The 27,322-nt window shown below is 38.5% G+C and overlaps 2 protein-coding genes across 4 annotated transcripts in view; one reads left to right on the top strand and one right to left on the bottom strand.

Moving 5' to 3' along the window:
• Positions 1 to 662: 662 nt before the first annotated feature.
• tsnaxip1 (translin-associated factor X interacting protein 1) lies at positions 663 to 6,685 on the bottom strand. 3 transcript variants are annotated; one of them, XM_085280511.1, is made up of 10 exons: positions 6,422 to 6,685; positions 6,182 to 6,263; positions 5,859 to 5,996; positions 5,666 to 5,759; positions 3,184 to 3,380; positions 2,736 to 2,877; positions 1,758 to 1,921; positions 1,558 to 1,671; positions 1,170 to 1,279; positions 663 to 891 (listed from the first exon to the last, which is right to left on the bottom strand). In XM_085280511.1, the coding sequence occupies exons 1-10, from the start codon at positions 6,475 to 6,477 to the stop codon at positions 792 to 794; spliced, it is 1,197 nt and encodes a 398-aa protein (XP_085136637.1). In that variant the 5' UTR covers positions 6,478 to 6,685; the 3' UTR covers positions 663 to 791. The 3 variants fall into 3 exon arrangements, with proteins under 3 accessions (XP_085136637.1, XP_085136636.1, XP_085136638.1); XM_085280510.1 differs by having other exon boundaries at positions 6,182 to 6,290; positions 6,422 to 6,680; XM_085280512.1 differs by lacking the exon at positions 6,422 to 6,685 and having other exon boundaries at positions 5,859 to 6,055; positions 6,182 to 6,290.
• Positions 6,686 to 7,066: 381 nt separating this feature from the next.
• The window catches only part of ranbp10 (RAN binding protein 10), a 41,655-nt gene continuing 21,399 nt past the window's right edge, over positions 7,067 to 27,322 (top strand). The window contains exons 1-3 of the mRNA XM_085280509.1: positions 7,067 to 7,472; positions 17,280 to 17,391; positions 23,979 to 24,031. Coding sequence (XP_085136635.1) covers positions 7,274 to 7,472; positions 17,280 to 17,391; positions 23,979 to 24,031 — 364 coding nt within the window. The 5' untranslated portion in view covers positions 7,067 to 7,273. The remainder of the gene's footprint in view (positions 7,473 to 17,279; positions 17,392 to 23,978; positions 24,032 to 27,322) is intronic.

The following is a 27,322-nucleotide window of genomic DNA, read 5'->3' as shown; positions in this document are numbered from 1 at the left end:
CAGTACAGGAGCTCTAAAGGGAACTGTGTCATCTCCATTTGTGCTCACCTTGTACACCTGAGGCTTTCAGTACAATTGTGGTCAATGCAATCTACAGAAATACTCTGACAATTCTGAGGTTGTTGGTTGTATTAGTTGTGGGTGGGAAGAGGAGCACAGAGCACTACTGGGTGACTGGACTGGCCTGGGAGGATTCATCTGCTTCCAAATGTGAATAAGACCAGAGCGACTGTGATCAACTTCAGAGGAAAGAGGACAACTGACCCATGTCTATCCTGGGATAGGATGCTGATGTGGTGGAGGAGTACAAATACAGAGGCATCCATATCAACAACAGGTTGAACTGGAAGACCAACACAGAAGCTGTATCCAAAAAGAGGATGAGCAAGCTCTACTTCCTAATGAAGAGAGCAAAATGAGAGTAAAATCATGGGGATTTTCCATCAGCCAGTTGTAGTGAGCACAATGTACTTTGCTGTGGTGTGCTGGAGAAGAAGCGTCAGAGCTGGTGACTTGGATGTTGTAAATGAATGTATTTTTTTAAGCAGGCTTCTGTAATACAGAATAAATACGATACGAGTATTTCACTCACTGTTAGGAAAGTGGTTTTAAGATTTGATGGTACATTTTCCACTGAATTGTCAAGGAACTGAAGGTAAAGCTTGAAAACTCACAGGTGGTCTCAGTGGCCACAATTTTTAATATTTAATTCAGCATCTTCACAATTTTGATCACATGTTGTGAATTACATCAAGGCTCAAACTTGAGACCCCAGCCACTAAACGCAGGCTCTAAGAGGAGATGGGATCACCACTGTTGCCTGCTTCACCTTGAGATGAGGCCAAACGTGGATCCGTTTCCTCTCCAAAATATGTTGTCCTCTGGGCCTCCCTATACATATGAACACACACATATATACACATGGCTCTCATTTGACAAAGTAAAACAGAACCAGACAGAAAATTACTCATAACCTTCAAGGCTTATCTGAACTGATGGTATAAGGCTAGGCAGTAGTGTATGCTGCACATATTTTAAAGCCCCTTGAGGCAAAATTATGACTTTATGCAGTATAAATAAAACTGACTGTGTGTGTGTGTGTGTGTGTGTGTGTGTGTGTGTGTGTGTGTGTGTGTGTGTGTGTTTCAATGTATATCTATTTTTATCACCTAGACTCATGGACAGGGAACATGTTGCTCTCAGGGGCATCAGAGGTGACTGGTTCCTCTTGTTGCTGGGACTGAATGTGGCTTTGCTGCTGGGACCCACTCTCATCAGTCTGAAAAACATTTTGGTGGCAATGTTGGTCGTTACTTTTGCTGAGAAGATTGATCCAACTTTCATATTTGTCAGTTTACGATGACATTTGTCAAGCTGTCTCTATTGCTGGAATAGCAGTATCGAGCTTCTGGACCCTAATTTATTCATATTTAGGCTCTTTATCAGCTTTATCATGTGACATTTATTAGATTAGAGACAGATAGTGACACACACATTACATTTATTAGAATATTCATAGAATTGAAAATCTGTTCAAGTTCTACATACGTAAAGTACCTGGACAGAGGTTGAGACGTGTGTCTTGGCCTGCATGCTGCCTCGTTTGTGGAGTTCCAGCAGTGTGTCATACTCACTCTTTAACTGATCAAAGTCATCCTGGAGTGTCTTCAACTTCACAATAAAAAGAAAAAAAAGTCACCAAAGACTGTTGAGATGTTAAGTCATGAAGTCTATATATAGTATCCAGCATGAGATACCTGAAGCTCGGTCCGTTGGTGTTTCTGTTCAAGGGCATCCCAGTCACACTGGGGCACAACACCCCAGTACTCTGCGTTCATTCTGTTCAGTTCCTCCTGGGCTTTCCTCAGGTCTTCTCGACACACCTTTAGAGCGAGCTGCAGTTCCACAGGATCCTTCCAATCTAAATGGAAACACATGTAAGAGCATGACACACTTCCCTATAGACATTTATATTTTATAAACATAAAAACATATGTTTTGCTGAGCTCTAGAGGTTACTGTACTTGGGTTTTTCAAATATAGATAATGTTGGGCCTTTTCCATCAAAGAGGTTTTCAAACTTTTTCTGGCATGCCCCACACCAGAAGCTGATCACACGCTACCATCTTTTATCAATTATTTAATAATAATAATACAAAAAGTTGGAAAGTAGTGAAATAAAACTCAAACGAACAGAATTTGCAAACTACTTCTGCAATTTTTTCAATCTCAAAAATAATCTTTTTTATGGAGTTTAACTTTAACTTTCAAATGCAAAATATGGAGTTTAACACAGTTACTTACAGAGTTATTCTCCATTACTACTATAGTTACAGAGAGTCTCTAGTGAGTCACTGGAAATGTTTCCTAAGGAATACCATCCAATAAAGATACTGACAGTTTCAACGTTTAAACAAATTATTATTTTCAGTATCACTTAAAGGGTATCAATTGTTTTTCCTTTAATTCCATCGTACATATATTGTTGCTATGGTGACTCCTCATATTAACCTTCAAATCATTTGGTCAGCGTGTGAGAAAGTAATCCCTTTGATAAATAAAATAAAATGAATTAATTAATTAATCCCAATAAAGAATATGTTATATTGTCTTAAAACCATACATGTTTATTTTGGGAAGAAATCACATCTAAATTCACATTTAAAAAAAAAAGGACCTTAAGTTATTTTCAGTTCACTGTTAACTAGTTAAAGATGTAATAGATGTTGTTATACCTGTACTTTTGTCTGCAGAACGCTGCTCCTTCACACTACTTCTTGTCATGTCATTGAGCTGCCAAATCAGCAACCTGCGAGCATCACGCTCCTCCCGGTACTGCAGATACTGGTCAGACAGTTCTGACTGCAGATGATCCACCTTAAGAGGAACAACAGGCAATGGGGTGACTGATACGATAATTGATGGATGCATTTCCTTTATGCGCAGGGTTGTGTGTATGCTTTCATGCCCTTAAGCTTTTATGCTTTCATAAAAGCTTTCATGGCCTTAAAAGTCACATGTCTTGATGCATTCTCAATCATCCAGATAAATAAATCTCCAAAAGTTGATTCTGTTCATCTAGACGTAGCGTTTTCAGTGGGAGAAACGTTTTGTCACTCATCCAAGTGACTAAAAGTCACATGATTAATTAAACAAAAATAAAATTAAAAGTATGCCATTTACCACTGCCTGCACTGTCTTCTCTCTCTTTCTCATGGCTTCAATCTCCTCCTTTAGCTTCTGCTTCTCCATTTTCAAGGCAGCAATCTCAGCCTGCTCCTCTGCCCAGCGAGCTTGAATCTTTCTGTCACATTCCTCTGTCACCAGCCTCAGATGGGACTGCAGTGGTTCCAGCTTTTTGATTTGTTCTCCCTGATGAACTGAAAAGATGTATACAATGCATGCATTACAACAAATAATCAACTCCCTGATATAAAGTCTTTATACAAAGAAAAGCTAACCTCTACAAACTTCATCTTTTTACTGAATAGACAATTAGTTTTAACTAGGTGAGAATAACATGTTGAAACCAACTCTTTCTATGCTACAATAGAACTTATCATTTTACTGCCTACACAAACTGCTAGGACCTTTTAGAAGGCTATTGGAATCTAGTGGAATCCTTTCCACTAATTTTATTAACTTCTTAACTAGAGATGGCACGATACCACTTTTTTATGTCCGATACCGATACCGATATCATAAATTTGGATATCTGCCGATACCGATATGAATCCGATATAGTGTTTTTTAATCAACAAAACTGTTTTTTAAAATATCTTGCTGCATTTTGCAAGTCTGCAAGTTCATACTCAAGTTTAAAACAACAACTACACTAAAGCTATTCTGTTATACCTGTATACAAAAAAAATATTTCATAGTTCAGCAATACTGATCAATCTAATAAACTTAGACCTACACCATCCTCACTATTCTGGTATTTTAAAGAGTACTTAGCGTAAATATTAAGCAACCTAACTAATAGGGTTCCAACTCCCAGCAATAACAAAAAGAAATAAATAAAAAATAGGGAACCACCCCTCACACTCCACCTCATGATGCTTAATCGACGTAATCAACTTTAATTTGATGCAGTGTGAAAAAAAATGCACAGAAATCAATTATTTTTCAAGAAATATTAAATAGATTCAACATCTTTCTTCAACAAAATTGCAGACTGCACAGATGGTACCTTCCCAAAGGAAAAAGTACTATAGCTTACTAGGGTATTTATATTAGACTTAATAGTCACTATATACAGTAATTGACTTCTATTCATTTTACATCAAATTAAAACTTTGGGTGTCAGATAATTATTTATTAAAAGCTAGACATTTTAAATGAGAAAAAGAAAGAAAAGTATGTCTTTGTGCCCCCTTTTCCCAGTTAATGCCCTATCGGCCCCCCTGGCTAAACTTTGCTAGATCCGCCCCTGCACAGTTACCAGCCGTCAGCTACGTAGAAAAAGATCCTGGTGTAGAAAGTAATATTAAATAAATTGTAACAACAGCTTATCAAGCTTAAATGTGCTGCTGTTGTTCAGCCGCTGGTTTGCTCTTTCTGGCGCAAAGTGGACCAAAAACAAACAAGAGAGACTCACGACAGAAAAGCCGATCAGCTGATCATTAGCAGTTTCACGATTGAAGTAGCAGCCGGAGAGCGAGAGGCAGTCGCTCGTTAAGCTTAACGTGGGAATGCTTTACAAACATTCAGAGATGGACTTACACACTTGCTTTACTTCTCTCGGGGATAACTTTGTCGGAGATGAAATGCCGGGTTGCTAGCGAAGCTCCAAATGCTATCCAGACCACCGACAGGTCCCGCATGCCACAGCTGCTCTATCACGTGATGCATACTGCTCCGACGTTCTGAGGCGAGTTACGGCGTGTTGCAAGTTTTGTGAGGTGCTTTCGTGATATTTAATGGATCGGATTACATTTTTTATTTTTCTCCGATATCCGATCCAGTAATTTAGGTCAGTATCGGACCGATACCGATACGTAATATCGGATCGGTCCATCTCTATTCTTAACCCAGATTTGCTCTCACAAATGCTGAGTTGAATCCTTAACAAACAACAAAGAAAAGTGTATGACTATGTATAGGATGATTTAGAAGAAAACACTCAAAAGTGAATGGCAAAGAGACAGAATAGTACCTGGAGAAGACTCAAAATTATTAATATAGTTACTGAATATTAAAGTCACAAAGTTTTGAGAAATTAATTCAGAATAATACTTTTTTTTTTACAAAGAAATATATTGCCTTACTTTGCAAGGCTGGATGGAACCACGCTGGTTGCTGTGTATTATGACTGCAAGAAAGGGCTAATCAAATTATATTTTTCTGTCTCTAAAGAGATATCTACATTGTTGTTACTATTATACACCCTCTCTTTGCATGTTCATTTGAACCAATAAATTTAGTTTGATGTAAGACATTTACCACTTAGATGTGAGAGAATATTGATATTTATGTATTGTAAATATAAAACTTTAATTTATTTAATTCTATACCCAAAGGTTTTATTTTTCTGTTTTTCCCAAAAACGTTGTGGGACGCCATTTCTAATCTGCTTCAAAACCTTGTCAAATCTGTTATAAATTGTTTTTTTAAATAGCATTTTTATAAAATCTATACAAATCAGACTAGCTTTCTCACTGACCAAAGGTGTTTTCATATTCCTTTTTAATGGCAGACAGAAGGGGTTGGTAAGTTTTGAAGGCAGTGATGAAACATTCAAATGCATTGCGGTAGACCTGTAGGCAAAGTAGAGTAAGATTGTAAGTACTTAGACTGCAGCAAGAAAATACGTATATATCTTCTAAACATAAATACAATCAACAAAAACATTTCACCTGAAGTTTCAGCTCCTGAAATTTTGGCTCATGTGGGTCGATAGTATGAAGCTCCTTGCTCACATAGTTCTCCAGCTGCATCAGAAGTTGTGGCTTTCTGTTTGGGCCAGCATAAAAGTAACTGCCTCCTGTCCAGCACTACATGATTGGTCACACAAAAGCACACACAGTACTGTGAAAGGAACTTTCCTGTGACACTGAAAGATAAAGTTTATAAAGATGACATGAAGTTCTTAGATGATCTTTATACCAATTAAAAGACTTTAGATGTTGGCAGGACAAAGTCAGATTGCTGTTTGTGTAATGTTACCTGATTTACGTACCTTTCTCGTTGCACATGGTTGGACAGATACACCACCAGCACTTTCCTCTTCATGTCCTTCCTCTGATGTCTGGGCTGTGTAACTTTGTAGATTGTATTCATATGTAAGTCTAATATGCAAACAACAAAGTCAGTCTGCCTTAAACGTACTTTAAATAAGCTTTGAAATACAAATGTATTTATACATAAAAACAAACGTAGCATGATTTTTGGTGTAAATGGAAGTCATTTCATCACTTGCCTTGTTTTTTGTGACGGTGTTAGAGGTGGAAATTTTATATCTTTGTTTGGTGACATTTATAGCTTTGATATAAGGGGTAGACAATAACAAACACTTAGCCCGTTTGAAACTGTTGTATTTCGTCAGTTTAACTCAATGAGATCGGCTTTAGCGTCGCACAGCACAACATTTGAAGCAGGGTTTCCATGGTAACGACGACTGACTACGCAACAAGACCCCACGTAGTTGCCCGGTGTGCGCCTAACTAATTTTCAAAATGGCAATGATTTTATCTGCTCAACTCAATCATTAACTTTGATATATAATAACTAATATATGGTAACGTGTTTTATAAAGGCTATTTCACATATCTGCTATATTAATTACAATATAATAAAACTTAGTAAACAACACAGTGTTTTTATGAACAGGCACATATTTCGCCGAGGAAATAACACTGCTATTAATACTGTAAAAATACCCTTTAACTTACAAATAAATACAAGTTTTACCATGTAAAGTTCAAATTTAAATTATATAACGTTCTGAAAACGTGTGTAAGTTTAACAGACGAAAACTACATTTCCTAGCCCCTATCTCACTGGAAGGCCCTAAACCCGTCTAACAGTAGTGGAACTCTGTAGTCATTTCTAGTGACATTAGCATAAAAGCGAGCGTGCAGCTGAACTACAGTACCCATACGACACTATTTCAGCCTACAGTACATTCTGCTGCTTATCCGGGGATGTCACACCGCTGCTATTTTCTCCCCTCAGTCCCTCTCACTCTCAGCCTACAGCTCCAGCGGACTGACACTGGGCTTTGGATAGAAAGAAACGAACAATAAGATACAAAAACAGGAGGCCAAAAAAAATGACAGAGCTCGGAGCGGGAAGCCTGCCGCTGGGAGATCCTGCTTTTAATTACCAGGAGCACGAGCTTAACGAGAGGCTGAAGCGGCTTTACCCGGCTGTAAACGAGGAAGAGACCCCTTTACCCCGATCCTGGAGCCCCAAGGATAAATACAGCTACATTGGGCTGTCACAGAACAACCTACGGGTCCATTACAAAGGTTAGAGACCTGCCTCATCACTGATGGGCCTAAGTGTGTAGTCAAAACAGCAGTTCAAATCTGTCTGTGTTGTTGCCGAAGGGGGGGGGGGTCTCTCTCTCTCTCTCTCTCACACACACACATACACACTCAGTATGCGATTATGTTGACTGTGTATGTGCGTGTGCAGTCCTGGTAAATCTAGTCTGAGCTGCCTCTCCTGTCCTGTAACCTTGCTTTGTTTCACGAATGAGCAGAGGAATGCCCAGATGGGTGACAGTGAACTCGCTAACCCTGGCCATCGGTCTCATTACCGTCACACTGAAATCTTCAATATCATGGCTCTTCTTTGTTTATTTACTGTTTATGACGTTACTGCTTTGGAGTAAACTCACTGCATCTGACGTTCTCCTCGCTTTGTACTGGAAGGGGACACTGGTAGCAGTAACGACGCATAGTTTATTGGCAAACCCCTGTCTTAACTTACGGGAGCTTGCTAACAGAAAGCTGTTAACCAAACACATTACTTAGCCTTGTGGCTAACTAGCTAACGTTAGCCAACTTAGCTGTTCCTAATATTGAATTGAGGACAGTAGGTTCCGAGGTGGACACCAACAGAACTTGTTGTTTTCCAGTGCAGTATCAGTTGAAATATTAACGCTGTACAGTGCTATAGCAAACAGGATAAAATGGCATTGTTTTGTGTTTCTCATGTGATTTCAGAGCAGTGTTCTAGAAGTCTTTTCCAATCATTTTCCCGTCCACCTCCATTCAGATCTGCGTGCCCCGAGCCTAACAACAGTTTCAGGTCCAGTTTCTAGCAGGCAACAGAGGTGCTGCCGTGAGAGGAAGGCCTCTGCGCATTACATTAGGCCAAAATGCACCGTTCTGGTAATAAATCCGGAGTATCGACGGGCTCTGGCATTTTAACGTTAACAGCAACCAGACGGTTCAGTCAGTCTTTCATTCAGATGGATAAAAGCTGACAGCAGGGCTTTTAGCCGTCTCAATTTAGCAACCACCTATATCAAAACAAGGTGACATCCGTGTGACGGCTTCTGTGCTGTTCAGACAAACCTCCCCCCCCCACACACACACACACACACACACACACACACACACACACACACACACCAAAACAGGAAAACACTACAAGACTTTAATCACACACTGTGAAAAATCCCAATTGATAGGCTCCTTTGGGCCCCATGTAGAAGGTGAGAGGATACAGGCAAGATGTGTAATTCAAAATTAAGGTTGTGTAATCCATTTTGTGAGGTTGATGGAGTGGTGGTCCTACAGTTTGGAAACAGCAGGGAGGGCCTCTTATTTGTAGACTCGGGCCTAATGCCAGATACAACCGCAGATCATTTAATGCATAATTGATCAGGTCCCTGCTGATGAGCAGTTGAATATGAGCTTCCATTCAGTTTATCTGTTATGTTGAGAATGTTGATTTACCTTTTGCTATAATCAGTGCTGTTAAGATAATTGTATTCTAGTCTAGAATTACCTAACAGCTCTGGCACTGGCTCAAAGTGGTGTATTGCTGAGGATGAGGGGGGGGGGGGTTCTTGTTGAGGTTATGTTGGACATTGAGTCATTATGTTTATGAAAGGTGCACAGATTCAGTGACACTGCACTATTGTTAAGGCATGACATATAAATAGGTTTGTTCTGGAGTGTGTGAGATATTTTTTTCTGCTCCTGGTTGTTCCTGCTCTGTTCCCTCACCCTTGTGGTTTGGATGCTATTTTGACCAGCGTGCCAATTTTCTCTGTTCAAGGCCATGCAGTGTCTACCTAGTCCTGCTGCGCACTGACAGAGATTAATCCTCGCAGCCTCAGCAGCAAGATAGATACTTAAACAAACTTAATTACTTTGTACCAATCAATAAATGCAGCAAATGGTGTTAATTTTTACACCTCTGCAGATGCAAAGATAATTTTATCATTAACTTAGAAATAAAGAGAGGGTTACAGTTGCATAGTAGGAATACATAGTAGGAATAAATCTAATGTTCTGTAACACACCCTATAGCGTTTTCTTTGCACTTTTACACACATAATAAATTCAGCTGCACCCTGATGAAAGACCAAGCTGTTGACTAAGGATTTTGTTGGAATACTAATTGTTTTGCTGTAGATTTATGTTTTATGACTTACAGTAATCACAATGTCAGTGTACCAAGCAAACTTTTAACTGAGCAAAACTTTTCGCAAGCAAATAGTTTCAAAAAAGTCAACTAATCATTTCTTTGACCTTTGAGAGAAGCACTTTAATATATACTGTGAATAACCATAACAAGACTGACGTGGAACTAAAGGAATAGTACGGGATTTCAAATTCACATACTTTACGAAATTTAGTTGAGCAAAAGGAAAGCATTTATCTAAATAGGATCATGATTTTTATTAGGGTTTCATTTATTTCAAACTGCAATCCATTTGTTTGAGCCATGTTGAAATTAAAGTGCACAAATAGAGAAACCTACAGGCTGCACTAGATGCTGCTGCGGAATAGTCGCAACTAAGGCCTCAGTCATTCTCTGTTGTGTACAGACACCAAAAGCTGGAGTAGTAATTGCTGTTATACGTCTTTGAAATCAGATGATAATGACATTTACGTCACTTAGACCCCAGCGTACCTCCCCATTATTACATAAATGAACTGTGGTGTATCACATCTTTGGTAAGCTAAGTTCAGTTCCTCTAGCCACACCCAAGCCTGATTACTGCCACACCCATTTTCAATCAAGAAATCACTTAAATGGGACCTGCCTGACAAAGTGGAGTAGACCAAAATATCCTCAAAGGCCAGACATCATGCCACGATCCAAGGAAATTCAGGAACAAATGAGAAACAAAGTAATTAAGATCTATCAGTCTGGAAAAGGCTATAAACCCATTTCTAAAGCTTTAGATGTCCAACGTACCACAGTGAGAGCCATTATCCAAAAATGGTGAAAACATGAAACCGTGGTGAACCTTCGCAGGAGTGGCCAGCCGACCAAAATTACCCCAAGAGTGCAAGATCGACTTATTCAAGAGGTCACAAAAGAACCCAGAACAACATGCAAAGAACTACAGGCCTCACTTGCCTCAGTTAAGGTCAGCGTTCACGACTCCACATTAAGGAAAGTGACTGGGCAAACATGGTCTGCATGGCGGGGTTCCAAGATGAAAACCACTGCTGAGCAAAAGGAACAAAAAGGCTCGTCTCAGTTTAGCCAGAAAACATTTTGAAGATCCCTAAGACATTTAGGAAAATTTGTGGACTGATGAGAAAAAACTTAAACTTTTTGGAAGTTGTGTGTCCCATTGCATCTAGTGTAAAAGTAACAGCATTTCTGAAAAGGAACATCATACCACCAGTAAAACAGGGTGGTGGTAGTGTGATGGTCTGGAGCTGTTTTGCTGCCTCAGGACCTGGAAGACTTACCGTGGTAAACTGAACCATGAATTCTGTTGTCTGCCAAAACATCCTGAAAGAGAATATCTGGCCATCTGTGTGACCTCAACCTGAAGCACACTTGGGTTTTGGAAGAGGTCAGTGATCCAAAACACTCCAAGTCCACCTCTAAATGGCTTAAGAAAAACAAAATGAAGGCTTTGGAGTGGCCTAGTCAAAGTCCTGACCTGAATCTGATTGAGATGTTGTGGCATGATCTTAAAAAGGCGGTTTATCATGGGAAACCCTCCAATGTGGCTGAATTAAGACAATTCTGCAAAGATGAGTGGGCCAAAATTCCTCCACAGTGCTGTAAAAGACTCCTTGGCCATTATTGCAAACACTTGATTGCAGTTTTTGCTGCTAAGTGTTATTAGGTTTAGAGGGCAATAACTTTTTCAAACTATTGTACACGAACAGGTGTGTGGCAACTACACCCATATGGAAAAGAAATAGAAAGAACTTATAAAAGACTTGCATAAGATGTGGCCTACTTCATATAGTGAATCATATAAGGCTTATATGATTTACTCATGAAAGTGGACACTTTCTCATTACTTTCATATATTGTTTTAGTAAGTATCCAAAACGTACAAGTTTCATTTATATAATTTTTCAAGGGATCTTATGTCTGGTTTCACTCTTGTATGCTTTTCATACAAGTTTCACATAAGACAGATGCAAACCTTATAAGATTTATATACATCTTTTCCATATGGGCATTCTTCCTTGAGCTTATTCCATAGTCACTCCTCACCACCCTGGTGTTATCCAGAGCCTCAAAAGCCTAAGATGACATTACTGTTTATAGTTTGGTTGTCTGCATAGGTGGATTTGTGCAGATTTTTGTGGAGGCATACACCCTGCATACTTTACTAGACAAAGGCCCTGAGTCCACTGTACAAGGACCTAATTGCTCATAATTGTCCGAAGAGCTGCTCCTACAGGACAACTTGAACTAGCAAAGTCTATTAAACACAGTGCAATTTTAGTGGAAAATCACAAGGAAAGTTACTGGAAGATACAGAAGGTAGAAATCTTAGATAAGAGTTCATTAAGGATACACTTCGCCGTCATTTTCAGAGGTTATTTGTTATTGCACTGTACATTTGTGCAGTGAGTCTACTAAAGGGTCTACTAAAGGTTTTATATTGTTTGGTTTATATATTTGGTTTATATTGTATTTGATCTGCATACTCAGGTATTTAAATACTTTTGACATATTTTGAACTGACACTTTTAAAGACAAATTTGTTGGTATTTTCAGAAAGACCTAATGGTTTGTTTTTTACATTTTGATTTAACTTTCGCTAATGCTGATTTTCTGATTCAACTCAGAGGTTGAAAATTTTCAATTGTCTTCTTACGACAGGTGACATGTAAATATTTACAGCACTGTTTAGTTATAAAATGAGCATAATAGCCTGCCAAGCATCATTATGTTACATGTTTCAGAACCTATATTATGCTAACTTTTGTTGCCATCACGATGAAGTCATGGTAATTGGAATTGGCCGAAGTGGTCCAAAATGAGTGCCATCATAATTTTTTTGAAATTTCCAAATGCACCATGAAAATTGGGACAGCTATGCTGCCCAAACTCTATGTATGACAGAGTTGGAGTTGGCTCTGGCTCAGGAGGTTTAGCAGGTTGAATAGCTGGCTTGTTGCCTCCTTTTACTCGTTGATGTATATTTCATTGAAGATCTCGGAATGCCGGCTGCTACCAGCCAGGAAGCCAAACACATTTATGGTAAATCTGCTTTGTCAGTGTGTGCTAGAAATTGTGCCACAAACCAATTTAAACTCTAATATTGTTTAGTTTTGGTTTATTGCCTAAGAAAGAAAGGTGTAAATTCTCTAACTGTAACAAAAGTAAAGTGAGTAAAGGAAATGTCATTTAGTCACCATCTAAACTTGGTTAAAAATGGATAGAAGATGTGTAATAAGACATACGGTAACTGAAAATAAGTGTGTATATATATCACGATATGTGGTATTTTTTTTTTATACTTTTGGTCATTATGCTTCAGTATGAAGTTGCATCTATATTGAAACTAGACACCTGTTGCTTTCAAACTAGAATTATTGTGATTTGAAAAAGTCTGAGTAAGTTCAATCCAGTGGTTCAGTAGCTTGTAGAACAACAATACCTTAAAGAATTGTTTCCTGTTTTAGTTCATTCTCTAATATCTAATATCAATTTCTAATATGTACAACACAAATGAATGCTCCAGACCAGCAAACTGCCAAAACATCTGCTTTCATAAAGATGTTCATGCTTAACGATTAGTTAAACCAGTTCATTTGAATAGCAGCACTTGGCTGCTACTTGATCTCCTAGTTCTTAGGGACCGTCAAGGTTGTACTTGGTTTTTCTGTAGAGTCATAACTGCCTGTTCTGGCCTTACTTTGGAGCTTTATATGACTGGAATACCACAGTCATGCTACTTTTTTAAAAATTTCTTTAGCATAAATACAATTGTGAGATACAGAACTCAATTGTTAGGCTATAAACAAACTACACATCAATTGCATGACGTTCATATAAACACTACTAAGAACGTGTTTTTAGCGTGATCAGTTGGTGCTGAATTTCCCTGAAGTCTCTAGCCTTATTTAGCCATTTATGTGCTAACACATGTTCATGTAATACCTTCAGTTTACTTCTGTGTTTTAAGAAAAAAATGTGAAAATATTTAAAGCATCTCGTTATCATATTTGCAGCATCTAAACAAAAATCTGATCCAGAAAATGGAACCAGAAATGAAAAATCCTGTCTCATTTATGAATTTTTAAGACTCATTCCTGCAGCACACTAGGAAGGACGTGATCTAGATACAGGCTAAAATTTAGTTAGTTTCCTTCTCTGCTCATGCTCAGCTTCTCCACCAAGTTTTGTTAACTTTGACCTGCATAATCCCGCTGACAGAAAGGTAGATAAATCGCAATGAGAACATACCTCTGCCTCAGCTCTTATCTAGGCAGAAGACACATAATTAAAGTTCAGAGATTAATGTTTTCAAAGGTCACGTGGCCCTAACCTTTGTGCTGCATTCATGTATTGTCAGTAGAATGGTAACAATGTTGTTATCTCATAGTATATTTGTAGTATATTGCTAACTTAAGACAAACAGGTTATAGCATCTTTAATTTGAGATTTTATTTAACTTTAACTGTATGAGATTTTATCAGCATTCCCATCAGATGGGAAATAAAGTAACTTAAAAATCCTTAATATCACTGACTTGGAAAAATACCATTTCCAGATTTCCATTTATTATTAACTAGGCCATCATATCTCTTAGAGGCCACAGTGATGAAGTGCTGCTGTGTAGCATAATCTGCCTCAGGGAGACCAAAACAGAAGATACAAACCTTTTAGCACAAGTTCCAGGTGTATCTGTGCACACAAACAAGTAATATGTAGCCTTGTGCTGTATGGCCACATGCCCAAAGTGTTATATTCACTTTTGTTTTGACTGAAGTATTTTCTTAGTTTAGACACATTTGATAACCAATGTATTAGTCTATACCAGTCCAAAAAAATTTAGTTATTTTTTAGTAAGTTAAATAAAAGATGTAATCAAAGAGTCTGAACAGGAAAGCAGCTCTGAATTCATGTTTTTAATACCTAGCAAGGTCTGTAGCTTAGTAGTATCATAACTGAGTATATGGTGGCGGTGTTGTCAGCTAGGGTCTAATATAAATGGCATTAATTCCCTCATGAAGTCATATAAGAATTTTTGTACTTCCTCATACTATAAATAAATCCTCAAATGTTATTATGATGTTGACATAGTGATATGGACTCTGCTTCTTTTGACATTGTGAGGCATTTAGCAACGTGTTGCTTTGGTCTTTGTTGTGCTTGCTATTATTGAACAGATAGATTTTGCACTTTGCCTCTGCTAGTGGTCAAAAATACACCCTGGAGGCAGACTGCTGATATTCTAGTAAGCAATTAAGGCCACACAGTGCTGTGGGTGAAGAGGAACAGGACATTAACAGTTGCTCCTTGAACTCTTGTGGAAAGGTTTAAAGTCGCACAAGAGCAGAAATGTCTAATACTGCCAGGGCTTTAATATTAAATCACATGGCCTTTCATTCAGACTTTACAACACTGTTACACTCTAAGTTTCTTATCTAATACAAATAAAAAACCACAACGGCCTAATCAGCATGAATCAGCATGAATGCAGAATTATAAACCAGACATTTTGGTTAACGGTAGTAACCATCTCACATACCCATTTATGTAGTCCCAAAGAGACCTGCTGGCCTACTGAGGTCTAAAATTAGACTACTGGCTGACACACACACAAACACACACAGACACGCACAGGCACGCCAGTCACATGTGTAAACATGATAGAACATGCATAGTGGATTTGTGGGTCAAAAAAGATGCAAAAATGAGTGTTAGCGAATGTCCTGTCACTTTGTGCTTCCTAAAAAACACTAATGGGCTAGCATATGTGGATATTTTATATAGTGTTAATGTAATTCAGACTCTAACATGCTTTAGTTCATTATTAATTATGGCACTGTGATCTTTTAATAGTGTCATAGTTGCACCCTTATTAAAAAAATATAAAACAAATATCATTAAAAGAGTTAGGATCACAGTTAAAGAGGTGTTGTTACTGTAAACCTATACAAGTGATGCTATACTAAGAGTATTTTACAGAGTATTTTTTGAAAAAATGAAAACACATCGAGCCAGTATATTTCTAACTTCCTGTTCTACTCTATAGTATGTATAACTTTATTTTAGTGACCACACTTAAGTCCCCCTCACACACAACAAACAGCAACAGCCTCAAGGTGTCTGCTGACAGCCAGCTGCTTCGTTTAAGGTTACAGCATGTCTACATTTCATGCACACACAGAGCTCTCAGTGACTTGTTATGTGTGGTGACAGGTGAGCTCAGTCAATGGTGCGATTACATGTAACAGAAAGAGATGCACATGCTTACTGTAGAGGCTAGATTGCAGTTATACAACAGTACTGAACATATTAGTCTCTCTCTCTCATGACCCGAGGGATTGCATAAGCAGCCATCTGAATATAGAATGACAGACAGTAATATGTGTTGTGCTCAAATCTAATTGGTCCAGACAAAATACATGAGCCCTGTGACCTCATTGTCTACATCTTTACCAGACTGTGTTAAATCAATGTCCTGTATAACCTATTCATAGAAAAGTCACCTTAACAAAAAGATGAATGTTATTTGAGAAATCCACGCGTATCTGAGCCTAATCTGAGCCTCACTGATCACTCAGCCTTGTGGTGCAAGCCCAACACAGCCTTGTGGAAATGTAGGGGGAATAAATAAGAAAACTGATGGCAGTTAGGTTAGTTATCAAACCTACAGCTGTTTCTGTTGCCATATTCAGATTAGATGAGCTTCTTCTGAAAAGCTGCCTTTGGTCTTCATCAAACATGTCTGCCGTTACTCTGGCCACACCACTCTATCTTTTGTCTGTTCAGAGCACATTATTGCAAAAGACCTGGGGCCAGATGCAGAAAGCTCTGTTTATATTACCAACCAAAACTGTGTGTATACACTAAGGCAGATATGCGCATACACATTCTTTTTTTTTTTGTCATATTTATAGAGATGTGCCTATGCATTATCCAGTCCTCCTTCCACAGAAAAAAAAACCCCTTAATAAAAAGACGTTGAAAAGACATTGAAGAAAGCTTTGATGTCTGAAGAATGCTGAGATTAGGTTAAAAAGTTGAAGGTGAAAAGTCAGCTTCTGAGGCTGTTCAAAAGACATTTACAAAAAGACATCCTTTTACATCTAAATCCTTTAAAAGGTTTAAAAGTTATAAAGGGCGCTCTACTTCCACAGTGCCTCGGACAATCTACTGATTTGGTCACAAAAATAAACATAATTTGGTCAACTTTTAACAGGCCACGTTTCAACCAAATGTAGATGTAAACCAGTGTCTTTTTAAAGGCAATTTAGTCCATGGGCAATGTCCATGGATACCTGGTGTTTGGGGGTGGCCTTTTGTACACTTCTACCTAGTTATTTATCTACATTTGAAAACGTCATTTGCACTACTAGTTACTAGACTATATGTTAAGTTTAACATCTAGTCTAAGTTAAGTTTATTTGTCAGTGTGTTTGTCTCTAAATGTCAGGTTCTACTTTTTATGTGTTTTTTTTTCTTTTGACCAGATAGCAAATTTATGACTAATTAAACTATGTAAATACTAAGAATCCAGGTCAGTGCCATATCATGAGACTTTGGTAGACAATCAGGAGTCAAATGCAAGCCCAGTGTTTCTTTGTTTTTAAAGTCCTTTTGTATTAGGCTACCATGTTCTTCATGTACACCTTGTATTTCTCTTTTATCAGGTCATGGAAAGAACCACAAAGATGCAGCATCAGTGCGAGCCACACACCCAATCCCTGCTGCCTGTGGGATCTACTACTTTGAAGTCAAGATTGTCAGCAAAGGTCGAGATGGGTAAGCAGATGCAACTTTTAAAACCTTAGAGTTGGTGCCCTATGTTACCATGGTAACCTGACTTAGCGCCCCCCCTCGGGTCATTCATAACATGTTCAGTGTGCCCACGCAAAAATAAAATTGCAGTAACTTTGTGTATTTCCTGTTAGTTTTTATTATATTCTGACTTTGAAGCTTAGGTCCATGAGTCACTGTACTGGCTGTTTTCTGAGGATATTATCAGAGGAGTAGGGTTTTATATATGTGTGTATATGTAAAACCCTGCCTCTTATTGTTTCATTTTAAAGAAAAAAATAGCCAACTTTAATAACTTGAAATAAATTACATGAATTCGATTTTTAATTAACATTTAAACATTTAATTTGATGGTTATAAAAATAGTATTTTTTTATAAAAATAGTATCATTTGTAGCACTGGTGCAAAATTTGTCGGTAACAATGTCTTTGTTCCTTTTTGTCAGTTTTTTGCATTTACACCTGTTAACTTGGTTGTGCAAAGTTTTTTCCACCTTGAGTCTGTATCAAAACAGCAGTCTTTATATCAATTATCGTATTACTGTCCAAATCCTTTGTCAGAGAGAGTTACATCAGTGGAAAATTTTGGGGTGTTTTTGTTCATCTGCTGTACCAGTGAAAATGGTAGCCAGCCTTAAAAGTACAGTTTTAGTAATCATCACTGTCATCTAATGTGAGGGACTACACCTGAAAATTGTAGATCTGTATGCTTATAGTCAAGATATTCTTCTTAGTTGCCCTAGAATTACAATAATTGGGTGTCATTTCCAGAATTAGGAAATATGGAACGTTTTGAGCCCAGACTGCCTCTTCATCATGGCCCTGTGGGAATTGATTATTTAATCAGAACGCACACACACACACACACACACACACACACACACACACACACACACACACACACACACACACACAAGCCTGTTCAGCTATCTTAGTGAGGACCTTCATTGACATAATGGTTTCCCTAGCACCTTACCCTAACCATTAAAAATGAATGCCTAACCCTTACCCTAACCATAACCTAATTGTAACCCTGACACTAAAACCACATTTTGAGCCTCAAAAAGGCCTTCAAACTTGTGAGGACCGGTGAGTGTGTCCTCACAAGTGACTGTTGGTTCTCACAAGTATAGTAGAATGCAGATTTCGGTCCTCACAAAGATAGCTAGACAGGAACACACACACACACAGTTTCAAATTGATACATTTTTTTTTAAAAGTACTAAGAGAAGTCTATTTCACCAAGCGTATCCTCCTAGATAAACTGGGTCTGGAATTGTTTGCTTCATTTTGGCAGCTAGAATAGGTAACGTTGTGCACTGTTGCTGAAAAAGTTGCCACATGGAATTTAACAGCAAGAAAGTTCCTCCAGTTTAGTTCTGTTATTACAGGACTCTTTGGAAGGACCTGAATGGCAAATTTACTTCTACATTATAAAACAGTCAAAGATGAACTCCATATGTAAATGAATATGCAAAGATCTTTATTGTCAAATGAGGCCATACCGCACAAAAGAGAGTCATTGCCTTTCAGCTAATTCAGTGATTGCTGAGGTTGCTGATGAGTAAGTGTTAGGTTAGTCTCTGCAATTATTTTGCCATGTGGTTAAATGTCTGGCTTTCAGATTTTCTTTTGTGACTTGATTGGAGCTGAAATACCTCTCCATTTAAAAAATTCAAATTGCACAGTAAACATTCCCTATTTCCAGTTAAACAGCTAGGCATACAAAAGAAGTGATGCAAAATATGTTTGTATGGCTTTCATTTTTAGGCAGCTAGAAGCTGCATGATGTGTCGTGGAATGCCACGGGAATAACATGTACTCTGTGTATACATTTCAAGTTACACCCATAAGCTAATAAGTCGTTTTGAAACTTAAAAATAAGCTCACATCTCGGGTCTCAGACAGTACTGAGAAAAAGCCATAAATTCAAGAATTTGAATTCATTAAAATTTCGTAGAGATATCTTGATTGTAATTTTCTTCTCCAAGTCCAGATTCGTATTAGTGTAATCTGAAAATACTCATTTTTATGATTCTAGTTTTCTTTGTGAGAACTGACAGCATATACAAACTTTTCTTCAATGCGATTTCCAGAATAAAAGAAATTATTGAACTTTCCATGCAGTAAGTGTAATAAGTTACATTATCTTCTCTCACTGAGGCAACTTTGAAATATAAAGTGCTCTAACACTGGAAAGGGGATCAGATAATTAACTGAAAATGAGTTGCTGCTTATTTTACCAGATAACAGGATACTGGCTCTTTTACCTTTTTCACTCACTTTAATAATTTTAGTACCTTGACCCTTTGACTGCTAAGATGTGGATAGCTTTAGCTTGTTTTGTTGTTGTTGTTTTCCACACTGGTACCCTACGGACTCTACTTTGGCAGATTTTGTGTCTTCATTGACAGTAAAGAGCCTTCATGCTAACAATATGTTAGCATGTGGCTGTAAGTGTGCATGACTATTTGTCTTGAGAAATCAGAGGGTCACCTCCTGATCACTGATATGAGCCAATTCCAGTCCCTGGGCAGTTGATTGGTGTATCTCTACAGTTTTGTTGGGCTGCAGCCTATAAGTCGATGATTTGACTCATCAACTGGATCAAAGTTTTTGTTTACAACTTTTTAAATCAATCTAAACTGGTTTAAGCAGAAATCACATGGACTTCAATGCTCTTTAATCCGTCAGTTTGAATGAGGTGGCGTCATGTGTAGCAGAACTAAGCTGTGGATCTGTAGCTTTGGGTTGCTTCAAGCTGCTTACACTGAAACTAAATAGAATTCCAACTTTTTATTCACTGCCGTAGATGTAGATGAATTAAATCACTTTTACTGAAATGCTCTAGTGTAGCAGTTAGCCAATTGAATGACATAATGAAAATATTCTGAGAGAGTTCAGTGGTTTGTTTTGCAATTCACCATGAAAAGTCAGAGAATTTGGTGTTACAGTGACTCTTTAGCCTGTTGCATTTCATGTTTTTTCTTTATTTTTATGACTATTTACTAGGGCTGGGCGATATGACCCAAAATTCATATCTCGATATTTTTTAGCTGGATGGCGATATAAGATATATATCTCGATATTTTTTTTTAAGCCATAAAATAAGAACAAAAAGAGAGTTCTTAGTCAAAGCTGTGTCCCAGATGTCACACAGGCACTTTTATTAACATACAGCACAGATGTACATGAAAAATTACTCAAAATTAAATTATGAGCATTTATTAAATAATAATGCTCCATAAATAAAAGAAAACAATTTTGTTTTTGTGCTAAACAAAGAGCTCACAATTGTGCAGTCAAAATGTAAACTAAAAGACGCTGAGCGTAATAACAAAGACAGACAGATTTCACAGCTGCTCTGTTCCCAAGTTTTACTGTGTGACTGATAGCCTGGAGTTTGAAATCCACTTCATAACCACGTCTCTTACAGGTGCCATTTATGGTCCTTATACACACACAATATGGTAATATTACGTTGAAGCACAGTACGTATCACTCCGCGAAGCTCCTCGGTAGCCGTAATGCGCCGACAATCTATCAAGCGGTGCAGCTCCGTAGCTTACCAAAGTCGTACTCAAACATTTTTGACAGATTGCTGAGCGCCGTGTACCACATAAAATCGGTTCGCGGCCATCAAGCACAACCAGAATTCATACATAAGGCGCGCTATCAACTTTTGAGAGAATGAAAGGATTTTAGGGTTAGCTCGTTAGCACGTTGACGCCGTCCAGCCCCACGCATAGGGCGATGCGCAGTAACTCGTTAACGGAGATTTGCCATGTCCATCTTGTCGCTGCCTGCACGTGAAGCGATGGGGGAGGAGGGGGAGTTGTCTTCAGTGAAGGCGAGGCGGAGTAACGTTGCGTAGAGACAAAAGTGGACGAAAGACAGGCAAACTTGCGGCTCCACAACTATAATTATAACGTAACATAGACTATATCGATATAAAGGATATTGTCACATCTTATATCTCGTATAAAATTATATCAATATGTTTTAAAAACTCGATATATCGCCCAGCTCTACTATTTACATTGTAGATTCTCACTGAAGGCATTATAATGTAGTAAACAAAAAAAAAAACAACAACTCAATGTGAAATAACTCAAAGCATGTTTGATATTGTAGAGTCTTCTAAGTAGCGATCCTTTGCTTTGATTGCTGTTTTGCACACTCTTGGCATTTTGTTGATGAGCTTCATAAGGTAGTCAGCTGAAATGGTTTTCCAACAGTCTTGAAGGAGTTCCCAGAGATGCTGAGTATTTATTGACCCCTTTGCCTTCACTCCATCTCATCCCAAACTATCAGAGCACAAAGATCTGATTTGTACAGTCTCCTCTGAACAGTTGATGTAGAGATGAGTCTGCTACTCGAACTCTGTGTGGAAATTATCTGGGCTCTAATCTAAGGTGCTGTTAACTTGCGATTTCTGAGGCTGGTGACTCTGATGAATTTATCCTCAGCAGCAGAGGTGACTCTTGGTCTTCCTTTCCTGGGATGGTCCTCATGTGAGCCAATTTCGTCGTAGCGCTTTTTGGTTTTTGTGACTGCACTTGGGCACACGTTTGTTTTTTAGCAATTTTCCAAACTGACAGACCTTCAGTTCTTAAAGTAATAATGGCCTGTGGTTTCTGTTTTTTTAAATACCTTATTTTTGGCCTTTTTCAGCTTTATTGTACAGAACAGTGAAGAGTGATGGGAAAGCAGAGGGAGAGAGAGAAAGGGGAAGACCTGTGGTAAAGGGCCGCGGGTCGGACTCGAACCCGGGCCAGATGCTTTCCGCCATGCAGCACCGCTCATCCCTGTGAGCTGAACTGGCACCTGTCCTTTACTTAGCTGATTGGTTGTTGCCATAAAATGTATTGTAACAGTTGTCAGATAGGTTGGTACATAGCTGACAACCCTGACTTCTGCACAACACAACTGATGGTCCCAAGCCCATTATTATGAAATTCCACAAAGAAACCTTGTCAAGGCACACCTGTGAAGTGAAACCATTTCAGGCATAACTGCATCATGAAGCTCATTGAGAAAAGGCCATGGGTTTGCAGTGCAGTCAACAAAGCAAAGGGTGGCTACTGCCAGAAATCTAAAATATAACACATTTATTATCATTTTTTTTTCTTTGCTACATGCTTCATATATTTGACTGGTAGTCTATGTATACTCAAAAAAAATTTATTATCATAAATATCATTAAAAGTTGTTGTGGGTCATTTAATTAAAAAAAATAATATTGCGCATATTTTATAGCATGAATATTGCAGTGAACCGTTGGTACCATGCCTAGAGTGGCAAGCTATACCACTGCAGAAACTTAAGGCTAACCTATTTTGCATGAACATAAAATTGAACACTAATAATTAAATGAAAGAAGTGAAGAATATCTGTCAGAGGTAAAGGAAAAAGCATTGGTAAAATAAGTATAAATAGAGCCACCGTAAAAGACTACTTTGTGTTATTTGAGTTGCTTCAATGGCTTAGTCACTGGTTTCATCATCACTGGTTATTACAGAACCTTCCTTAGCCATATCCTAGTGGAATTATTAAACTCTCTTTGGAAAAAGCTTTTTTGGTTTAAAAAAAAAAGTGCTGCTGACTTTGTGCAGATTGGCCACATTAATCTAGAAAGCAGAGAGAGGATTAATTAACATGGACACTCAACTGGTTTAATTTGACTGAAAAATGATTGTAGAGCACTGACTAAGAATAATCTTGTTTTTATTTGGATTTCTCTCTTCAGATGTTTTATTTGTTGTAGGCCGCTGTGCTGCTGCAAATTTGATTAAAATTTATGTCTACGTATTTCTTTTTTCATTATTATTTCATATTAATAGATTTGCATGTTAGCCCTAGCGGGGGGGGGGTGTGTGTGAGAGAGAGAGAGAGAGAGAGAGAGAGAGAGAGAGAGAGAGAGAGAGAGAGAGAGAGAGAGAGAGAGAGAGAGAGAGAGAGAGAGAGAGAGAGAGAGAGAGAGAGAGAGAGAGAGAGAGAGAGAGAGAGAGAGAGATAAGTCAGATCAATGCAGACATAAGTGAGAGCTTAATAACTTTGGTGATGCTAGCATGTCTAGCCTTGTTCACACAGCCCTGAGTTTTTGTAGACTTGACTGTAAATGTAACTTATTTGAAAAGCATGGAACATTTGAATAAGACCAACCACGTGGCCCAAAGCAGGCATTTATTACTGATGTTTATGTTATTACTACTTTGTAATATGCCAAATGCATTCAAGTGGCAATAATGCTGACTTGTTCAAATGAGTAAAAAGATTTTTTGCTGTCCTTTTAAGCCAGTCTACATGAAAATGATGCAGACCAACTGCTTATCCTTGTTTGCCACTTTGGATGTTTCAGCTCATGGACTCAGTAAATCACAATGACTAGTCAGAAGAATCTGAAGACACTCTACTCCTGCCAACCCTCATGAATATATGAGCATCAGCTCAGAATTTGCAAAGCTAGCTGGATTAAAGATGTGAGAAGAAGCTGATCCGAGTGTTTAAATGTGCTGGACGCTCAGTAATGACATGTAAATCTAATTTTTTTTGTCTCTTGTTATGTGCAGATACATGGGCATTGGCCTGTCTGCTCAGGGAGTCAACATGAACAGACTGCCTGGTGAGTACAACTTGAATAATGTCATTGTATTATAACCAGTAGGAGGCTGAAAAGAGAGACCTTTTTTTTTTTTTTTTAGATATATTGATGAATATATTATAGTCAAGGTAGCACAGTGGTGCAGTGGCTAGCAAGAAGATGCAAGGTTTGAATATCCTGCTCTGAAATTGTCTTTATTTCAAAGGCATGAATGTTAGGTTGATTGATTGATGAGTCTAAATTGGCAGAAGATGTAGTGGTGTGTATGTGGCTGTCTGTCTCTTTACTTTAGCGATGGACCAACAACCTGTCCAGAGTGTACTCTGCTTTTCACCTTGAGACGGCTGGGATGTGTCCCAGCTAAGATGCATAACCAGTTAGGAAAATGGATGGATGAATGTTATAGTGGGCGTATAGCTGTCAGAATATCTAATGAAAAGATGGTAGGCCTACAATTTGGCGTCTGTGTTAGAAGTAGTTAGCAAAATAGGGTTAAATAAGGATTCCCTAGTTTATTCAACAACTCATGGTATGGCAAGAGCGTCATCATGCCATTGTTCACCAACAACATTGGCTTGCTGATCTGATGCCAGCATTTCTGCCACTTAGCAGTCAGAGTGGACGGGTGCTTTGGCTGGCTGGGAAGATGAACATCCTGCGTCACTCTTTTTTTTTTTTTTTTGTTCCATTTTGATTACACACAGCACAGTACACTCAATACAATGAAGCAGCTACAGAGGGGCTTTCCAAAACCTTGAACCTTTCTAATTACTTACTGGCGAACAGCCTTAACCCACAGCCCTTACAGGCTTAGATTACAATCAAAGACTAACACTGTTTACTTTAGCCTTGTTTCTATTTTCTCATGTATATTGCAAACCCTGGTAAAGAGTTCATTATTAGGAAATTGAGATATTTTTAGAGTTAAAGTAGCAGTGGAGATAATGTGGATGCATGTGTGGAGGGAATATACTAAAGGTGGATGAAAGGGATGAAGAAGAAATTGATTTTTGAGGATAAATCAGAAGCTGGAAAAGTACCAACATTTCTGAGATGCAGGAATGAAAACAGGTGGAGATGATGATGCTCAGGGTTTCTGCCGTAATTAGATGCAGTTTGTCTGACGGCTGCAGTAGAGAACATGTCAGGACATGTTACTGAGCTGTCATACAGATCAGTGACAGATGACGTGGACTTATTGCACCCTCGTGGTGATCCACCTATTACTTTGTAATGACAGATTGCTCGGTTTGTATTTTATGTAGAGTTTATTTTTGGTCCAGAGCCTTAGCCAACACCCAGTGAAATTACTACTATATGCAAAGATTTCAATGACTGGGTTTTGTGTCAATCTAAGGGTGTCCTCATAGGCAGTTTCACCTTACATCATGTATTATGGGGCTTTCAGATAATAAAGAAACTGCAGTGATTGGACCCTTTTTAAAAACATTAAAAAAACAATTGTACCCATCTTGCATTTGGTTTAGCTCAGTTACCTCTCAGTTAAATCTAGTTCTTCAAGCATAGACAGTACCATTGTACTCATGGCAAACACAGAAATCCCCCCCGCTGGTTACTCAGAAGAATGCAGGTTTAAAGCATTTGCGTGTTGGCTTCACTTTTTCGACACAGAAGATAGGTAGATGGCCATAGTTTGCATGGAACATGCCGACTTGTCTGGCCAACTACCTGCCAAGCCGCAGTGGAAGTTTAAAAAGTGCAATGCAAACCAGAAACAGAGAATGCTTACCTTCAGAGTAAAAGTTGTGCCTTACCACTGCAACCAACACATTCCAAAATGTACAGCTTTTACTTTGAAAGTGAATGGTTACCCCAACCACAAGAAGGCTTTCATTGATTGATAGCCAGCAACTTCCAGTAGCCACTTGCCAACCAGTTAGTGAATACACATTTTTCTCTACTTTGAATGCTGAGCTCATAAACTGGTCTCTAGGCCTGTGTGACTGGAGCCTATTCTGTCTGTGACTTCAGTGCAGTGGTTATATTGTTACGGTGATGACATGTCACGTAATGTACATTTCTGGTCAGCCCACAATGAAAATCATCATTACTCACTGAATTTTCCACCAGTTTTCACCTAGCTTAGTATTTATTTCTATCGAGAAGAATTCGATTCCTACAATAAAGATGAATAAAGTTGTGGAGAATTACACTTGCAGCTTTAATGAAATCAGTTGTTTATAAAAATCTCCTACTCAACAAATCAGTTGTCTTACACTTCTGCTAACTTTGTTTACTTGTGTGAACAGCTCAGACAGCGGTCACTTCTATAATTCCGAGAACAAAGGTGCTGCTATAAAGATTTGATAAGAAACAAGCCTTTGTCTGCTAACACATAAACATTTTATTGTCTAAATGCTGTACATAGACAGTAGGCAATGCATTCATATGGGAGGTCAACATATCAGTTTTATTCCTTGTCCTCCACTTTTCCACTGATTATTTTGTATTGTTTTGTTTTATCTGGACGTGTGTTAATGGTCCAGCAACCTCGGGTGACACAGGGGGAAACATAGTGGCCACTTAGCTGCCGATAACCTCACTTAAGCCCCTTCCCTCTCCCCAACCAGTGAGAACATGTATGTGCTTCCACCAATCATATCCTGTGGTTTTCAGGGCCCGTGTGGGGCTATTTGCTTATTGAATGGTTAAGATCTGTGCGGTGGCTGAGGTTTGTGGAATGCTGTGGAGGCTGGTGGCAGCCAGTTCAGCAGAGTCTAGATGCACACATACACAAAGATCCCTCATTCTCCTCTCTTCTTGATTCGCATGTGTTAGACGTCACACAAAGGCCCGGAACAATGTGGAAAAGCGTTGCATGGATGGATGCTTTTTTCACAACTGGTTACAGATCAGTTATGAAAGTATCTTTTGTAACTAGGATTTTACTACAGATGGTGTGTAGCCCTGGTACACAGATTACTGATGATTGCCTTAACTCGGACTAACTCGGCGTATTTGTGTGCCAGTGTGTGTTTGTCCCAAACTGTGGAGATTTATCTCTGTGTGTCCTGGGCTTCGCTGATTGCATCTCTCAGTGTTTATGTTTGTTCCCACTCATCTGTGTATCTGTGCACACTTTCACAGCATGCTGCACATGTTGTGTGTGTGCTGGTGAAGTGTATAATGTTCTATATGTGCTGTGAGTATATGTATGGTGATTGTGAAGGTGTCTTTGTGCAAAGATGTGTTTCTGTTATTTTAATTTTGAATGGAGATAATATTAGACATTCCGGTTATTTTAATGCAATAGAACTGAGCCCACGAACTGCAGCATCCAAAATGATCAAA

This window comes from Mchenga conophoros, linkage group LG7 (assembly GCF_057382185.1).
Source record: "Mchenga conophoros isolate Kocher_MC1m ecotype Shallow Benthic linkage group LG7, M_conophoros_male_GT1.1, whole genome shotgun sequence".
Taxonomy (NCBI): domain Eukaryota; kingdom Metazoa; phylum Chordata; class Actinopteri; order Cichliformes; family Cichlidae; genus Mchenga; species Mchenga conophoros.
This window is presented reverse-complemented; position numbering and strand designations above follow the sequence as displayed.

Coding starts and splice junctions, on each gene's coding strand:
- tsnaxip1 (XM_085280510.1), bottom strand. CDS start 6,477: ATGTCACCAAACAAAGATATAAAATTTCCACCTCTAACACCGTCACAA. Junction 5,997..6,181: donor AACCATGTGCAACGAGAAAG/GTACGTAAATCA, acceptor CCAATCATGTAG/TGCTGGACAGGAGGCAGTTA. Junction 1,922..2,735: donor TTCTGCAGACAAAAGTACAG/GTATAACAACAT, acceptor GTTTCCATTTAG/ATTGGAAGGATCCTGTGGAA.